The sequence below is a fragment of the Salmo salar genome, unplaced genomic scaffold, assembly GCF_965601325.2.
Source record: "Salmo salar unplaced genomic scaffold, fSalSal1 ptg000578l, whole genome shotgun sequence".
NCBI lineage: Eukaryota > Metazoa > Chordata > Actinopteri > Salmoniformes > Salmonidae > Salmo > Salmo salar.
Window position 1 is genome coordinate 697,189 of NW_027675424.1, and position 6,977 is coordinate 704,165.

The window sequence follows — 6,977 nt, forward strand, 5'->3', positions numbered from 1 at the left end:
TCATGAAACAACTCCTTCATGTATTTTTTGATGTTTGATCAGAGATCTTTAATCAGATTATCTCGGGTCACAGCTATAAGGTTTCTCTCCTGTGTGTATTCTCTGGTGTTTAGTCAGATGGCTAGATGAAACAAAACTCTTCCCACATTGATCACAGTTATAAGGTTTCTCTCCTGAGTGTATTCTCTGGTGCACTGTCAGCGCTCCAGATTGACCAAAACTCTTCCCACATTGACCACAGCTATAAGGTTTCTCTCCTGTGTGTGTTCTCTGGTGTACAGTCAGAGAGCCAGATGTAGTAAAACTCTTCCTACAATGATCACAGCTATAAGGTTTCTCTCCTGTGTGTGTTCTCTGGTGTGATACCAGATGGCTAGACATACCAAAACTCTTCCCACATTGATCACAGCTATAAGGTTTCTCTCCTGAGTGTATTCTCTGGTGCACTGTCAGCGCTCCAGATTGACCAAAACTCTTCCCACATTGATCACAGCTATAAGGTTTCTCTCCTGTGTGTGTTCTCTGGTGTGATACCAGATGGCTAGACATACCAAAACTCTTCCCACATTGATCACAGTTATAAGGTTTCTCTCCTGTGTGTATTCTCTGGTGTACAGTCAGAGAGCTAGATATAGTAAAACTCTTCCCACATTGATCACAGATATAAGATTTCTCTCCTGTGTGTGTTCTCTGGTGTGATACCAGATGGCAAGATTGACCAAAACTCTTCCCACATTGATCACAGCTGTAAGATTTCTCTCCTGTGTGTGTTCTCTGATGCATTTTAATGCCTGATGAGGTGAATCTTTTCCCACACTCAGAGCAGCGGTGAGTTCTCTTCCCTGTGGGTCTCTGCAGGTGTTTCCTGAGGTGTTCTAATGTGGAGCAACTCTTCTCTGCCTCTTCAGCATCATGAGGTTGTTGAGGCTCCCCAGAGGATCCACGATAGTTAAGTATCTCTCCTGTGTGAACAACAAAGTCAGACAGATGATTAAAGGCCCACAACAGCGGTAATCCACTGTAAAAGGTGATGCCAACAGTGGAGCCATGATGTTGTACAACAATTGACGTCTGTAATGAATGTTAAAATTATTTGACAATTGTCTTAAAATGAGTAGGAATAGTCATATTTTGTCTTCTTTTCACATTAGTAGTGACATCGATGATTGTAGGCTAGAAATAAGTTATTCATGTTGTTGAAACTCTAAGCAGTGTGCCAGACGACTAATTGGTCTCCAATATAGGCCCCTTTCTGTGTTTGCTAAAATTGCAGCACGAGGGCAATTTGATTGCAGAAACTCCTCCCTGCTAATGAAGAAACCGATAGTTATGGATGTAGTATATCTGCCAGGAGCAAAAATGGTGAGCAAAGATTTTAGTTTTTCACAATGTATTCTGAATGTGAATGGGGGAGACTCAGGGGAGTAACCTCCATTTCCAGGTTGCTTATGAGTACATTTCACACTACTTTGGATTATAATTGTAAGGCTCATTTGAATGTCCTGTTTAATATAATATTTGCAACAGTATTATGAATTGTGTGTAATTATTGAAGAACCGTGTTAATGACAGTATCCATTTGGGTGTTGTCAATAAAGTTAAGATTTTATTTTTTATTTCACCTTTATTTAACCAGGTAGGCCAGTCGAGAACAAGTTCTCATTTACAACTGCGACCTGGCCAAGATAAAGCAAAGCAGTGCGACAAAAACACAACAGAGTTACACATGGGATAAACAAACGAACAGTCAATAACACAATAGAAAAATCTGGACTACGGAGGAAAAGCAATAAATAGGCCATAGTAGCGAAGTAATTACAATTTAACACTGAAGTGATGGATGTGCAGATGATGATGTGCAAGTAGAAATACTGGTGTGCAAAAGAGCAGAGAAAGTAAATAAAAACATGGGGATGAGGTAGGCAGTTGGATGGGCTATTTACAGATGGGCTGTGTACAGCTGCAGCGATCGGTAAGCTGCTCAGATAGCTGATGCTTAAAGTTAGTGAGGGAGATATAAGTCTCCAACTTCAGAAATTTTTGCAATTCGTTCCAGTGATTGGCAGCAGAGAACTGGAAAGAAATGTGTCCAAAGTAGGTGTTGGCTTTGGGGATGACCAGTGAGATATACCTGCTGGAGCGCGTGCTATGGGTGGGTGTTGCTATGGTGACCAGTGAGCTGAGTTAAGGCGGCCTAGCAAAGACTTATAGATGACCTGGAGCCAGTGGGTTTGGCGACGAATATGTAGCGAGGGCCAGCTGACGAGAGCATACAGGTCCCAGTGGTGGGTGGTATATGGGGCTTTGGTGACAAAACGGATGGCACTGTGATAGACTGCATCCAGTTTGCTGAGTAGAGTGTTGGAGGCTATTTTGAAAATGACATCGCCAAAGTCAAGGATCGGTAGGATAGTCAGTTTTACGAGGGTATGTTTGGCAGCGTGAGTGAAAGAGGCTTTGTTGCGAAATAGGAAGCCGATTCTAGATTACATTTTGGATTGGAAATGCTTAATATTAGCCTGGAAGGAGAGTTTACAGTCTAGCAAGACACCTAGGTATTTATAGTTGTCCACATATTCTAAGTCAGAAACGTCCAGAGTAGTGATGCTGGATGGGCGGGTGCAGGCAGCGATCGGTTGAAGAGCATACATTTAGTTCTACTAGCGTTTAAGAGCAGTTGGAGGCCATGGAAGGAGTGTTGTATGGCATTGAAGCTCGTTTGGAGGTTTGCAAACACAGTGTAAACAGAATGGGCCAGATGTAAACAGAATGGTGTCTTCTGCGTAGAGGTTGATCAAAGAATCACCCGCAGCAAGAGCAACATCATTGGTATATACAGAGAAAAGAGTCGGTCCGAGAATTGAACCCTGTGGTACTCCCATAGAGACTGCCAGAGGTCCGGACAACAGGCCCTCCGATTTGACACACTGAACTCTGTCTGAGAAGTAGCTGGTGAACCAGGGGAGTCAGTCATTTGAGAAACCAAGGCTATTGAGTCTGCCGATAAGAATACGGTGATTGACAGAGTCGAAAGCCTTGGCCAGGTTGATGAAGACGGCTGCACAGTACTGTCTTTTATCGATGGCGGTTATGATATCATTTAGTACCTTGAGCGTGGCTGAGGTGCACCTGTGACTAGCTCGGAAACTGGATTGCACAGCGGAGAAGGTACGATGGGATTCAAAATGGTCAGTGATCTGTTTGTTAACCTCTTATGGCTAGGGGACAGTATTTTCACGGCTGGATAAAAAACGTACCCGATTTAATCTGATTATTAGTCCTGCCCAGAAACTAGAATATGCGTATAATTATTAGCTTTGGATAGAAAACACTCCAAAGTTTCTAAAACTGTTTGAATGGTGTCTGTGAGTATAACAGAACTCATTTGGCAGGCCAAAACGTGAGAAGATTCTGTACAGGAAGTACCCTGTCTGACCATTTCTTGAACTTGTTTGCCATCTCTATCCATTACAAATGATCTCTGCTCTAACGTGACACTTCCTACGGCTCACATGGTCTCTCAGAAGGCGGCAAAAAGCTGAATGACGTAATTCAAAGCCCTGGCTGAAACACACGAGCGCTTTTGCTAAGTGGTCTATCAGAGGACAAAGGGCTTAGGCGCGAGCACTGGCCGCCCCCGCCTTTCTGTTTTTCCCTCCGTTTACAGTCACGCAGATTCCCGGTCGGAATATTATCGCTTTTCTATGAGATAAATTGCATAAAAATTGATTTTAAACAGCGGTTGACATGCTTCGAAGTACGGTAATGGAATATTTAGAATTTTTTTGTCACGAAATGCGCCATGCGCGGGACCCTGATTTACCATTCGGATAGTGTCTAGAACGCACCAACAAAACGCCGCTGTTGGACATAACAATGGATTATTTGGGACCAAACCAACATTTGTTATTGAAGTAGAAGTCCTGGGAGTGCATTCTGACGAAGAACAGGAAAGGTAAGACCATTTTTATTATAGTAAATCTGATTTTGGTGAAGGCTAAACTTGCCGGGTGTCTAAATAGCTAGCCCTGTGATGGCCGGGCTATGTACTTAGAATATTGCAAAATGTGCTTTCACCAAAAAGCTATTTTAAAATCGGACATATCGAGTGCATAGAGGAGTTCTGTATCTATAATTCTTAAAATAATTGTAATGCTTTTTGTGAACGTTTATTGTGAGTAATTTAGTAAATTGTTAGTAAATTCCCCGGAAGTTTGCTAGTTTGCTAGTTCTGAACGTCACATGCTAATGTAAAAAGCTGGTTTTTGATATAAATATGAACTTGATTGAACAAAACATGCATGTATTGTATAACATAATGTCCTAGGTGTGTCATCTGATGAAGATCATCAAAGGTTAGTGCTGCATTTAGCTGTCTTCTGGGTTTTTGTGACATTATATGCTAGCTTGAAAAATGGGTGTCTGATTATTTCTGGCTGGGTACTCTGCTGACATAATCTAATGTTTTGCTTTCGCTGTAAAGCCTTTTTGAAATCGGACAGTGTGGTTAGATTAACGAGAGTCTTGTCTTTAAAAAGGTGTAAAATAGTCATATGTTTGAAAAATTGAAGTTTTCGGATTTTAGAGGAATTTGTATTTCGCGCCACGCCCATCATTGGATATTGGAGCAGGTGTTCCGCTAGCGGAACGTCTAGATGTAAGAGGTTAACTTGACTTTCGAAGACTTTAGAAAGGCAGGGCAGGATGGATATAGGTCAGTAACAGTTTGGGTCTAGAGTGTCACCCCCTTTGAAGAGGGGGATGACCGCGGAAGCGTTCCAATCTTTATGAATCTCGGACGATACGAAAGAGAGGTTGAAAAGACTAGTAATAGGGGTTGCCACAATGGCGGCGGATAATTTTAGAAAGAGAGGGTCCAGATTATCAAGCCCAGCTGATTTGTACGGGTCCAAGTTTTGCAACTCTTTCAGAACATCAGCTATCTGAATTTGGGTGAAGGAGAAGCAGGGGAGGCTTGGGGAAGTAGCTGCGGGGGGTGGGGAGCTGTTAGTGCAGTACGGCACAGGATGTTTTTGTGCTGGTCGAGTGGCAGTCAGGTCTGGAGTGAACCAAGGGCTATATCTGTTCTTAGTTCTACATTTTTTGAAAGGGGCATGCTTATTTAAGGTGGTGAGGAAATTATAATTAAAGAACAAGCAGGCATCCTCTACTGACGGGATGAGGTCAATATCCTTCCAGGAGACCAGGGCCAGGTTGATTAGGAAGGCCTGCTTGCAGAAGTGTTTTAGGGAGCGTTTGACAGTGATGAGGGGTGGTCGTTTGACCACGGACCCATAACGGATGCAGGCAATGAGGCATTGATCACTGAGATCCTGACTGAAAACAGCAGAGGTGTATTTGGAGGGCAAGTTGGTCAGGATAATATCTATGAGGGTGCCCATGTTTATGGATTTAGGGTTGTACCTGGTAGGTTCTTTGATTATCTGTGTGAGATTGAGGGCATCTAGCTTGGATTGTAGGATGGCCAGGGGTGTTAAGGATATGCCAGTTTAGGTCACCTAACAGAACGAATGCTGAAGATAGATGGGGGGCAATCAATTCACATATGGTGTCCAGGGTACAGCTGGGTACAGCTGGGAGCTAATTTTTTTAATTAGAAGCTCGAACTGTTTGGGCATAGACCTGGAAAGTATGATAGAACTCTGCAGGCCATCTCTGCAGTAGATTGCAACTCCTCCCCCTTTGGCAGTTCTATCTTGACGGAAAATGTTGTAGCTGGGAAATGGAAATTTCAGAATTTTTGGTGGCCTTCCAAAGCCAGGATTCAGACACGGCAAAGACATCAAGGTTGGTGGAGTGTGCTAAAGCAGTGAGTAAAACAAACTTAGGGAGGAGGCTTCTTATGTTAACATGCATGAAAACAAGGCTTCTACGGTTACAGAAGTCAACAAATGAGAGCGCCTGGGGGCACACAGGGCCTGGGTTAACCTCTTCATCACCCGAGGAACAGAGGAGTAGGATGAGGGTACGGCTAAAGGCTATCTGAACTGGTCGTCTAATGCGTTGTGAACAGAGAATAAAAGGAGCAGAATTCTGGGCGTGGTAGGATAGATTCAAGGCATAATGTACAGACAGGGGTATGGTAGGGTGCGGGTACAGTGGAGGTAAACCTAGGCGTTGAGTGATGATAAGAGAGGTTGCATCTCTGGAGGCACCAGTTACGCTAGGTGAGGTCACCGCATGTGTGGGAGGTCGGACAAAAGAGCTCTCTGAGGCATGTTGAGAGGGACTAGGGGCTCCGCAGTAAAATAAAACAATGATAACTACCCTAAACAACAGTATACAAGGCATATTGACATTAGAGAGACAAAGCAAGGCATAAAGCAATCACAGGTGTTGATTGGGATAGCTAGCTAAGACAACAACGGGTAAGACAACAGTTAATCAGCTAAGACAACAACAACAGGTAAAGTGTCGATGAATGGGCAGAGAGGGTCAGTTAACTACACACAGGGCCTGAGTTCGAGGCTGGGGCCGACGGATAAACAAAACAGAGTACCGTGATTAATGAACAGTCCAGCAGGGATCAGCTATGTAGCCAAGTGATCATAGGGTCCAGTGAACAGCAATATATGAACCAGGGAAGCCGTTAGGTAGTCGTTACTATGCTAGCCGGGAGACGCGCCTGGCTTGAGGCTAACTGGTGCTAGCTTCGGGACACCGACGTCTGGCAAAGGCCAGTTGAGGGCACATCGGACGGAATTACGTTGGCAGACCAGTCGTGATGGATCGTCGGGGCTCCATGTCAACAAAGGGTCCAGGCCAATTGGCAAAAGAGGTATTGTAGCTGGAGTAATTTTGTTTGCTAGCCGGGAGATGCACCTGGCTCAAGGCTAACTGGTGATAGCTTCGGGACAAGGGTGTTAGCCACTATAGCCACTCCGGTGCAAAGGTCCAGAGCTTACGGCAGGAATCCGGTGATGTAGTGGCTTCTAGTTGTGTTAGTGAAGAGTCCA

The 6,977-nt window shown here is 44.0% G+C and overlaps 1 protein-coding gene across 1 annotated transcript; it reads right to left on the minus strand.

Annotated features, from left to right (window-relative positions):
• Window positions 1-6,714, minus strand: LOC145876317 (uncharacterized). The gene is made up of 2 exons (XM_082972108.1): window positions 6,687-6,714; window positions 1-962 (listed from the first exon to the last, which is right to left on the minus strand). The coding sequence occupies exons 1-2, from the start codon at window positions 6,712-6,714 to the stop codon at window positions 58-60; spliced, it is 933 nt and encodes a 310-aa protein (XP_082828234.1). The 3' UTR covers window positions 1-57.
• Window positions 6,715-6,977: the final 263 nt, after the last annotated feature.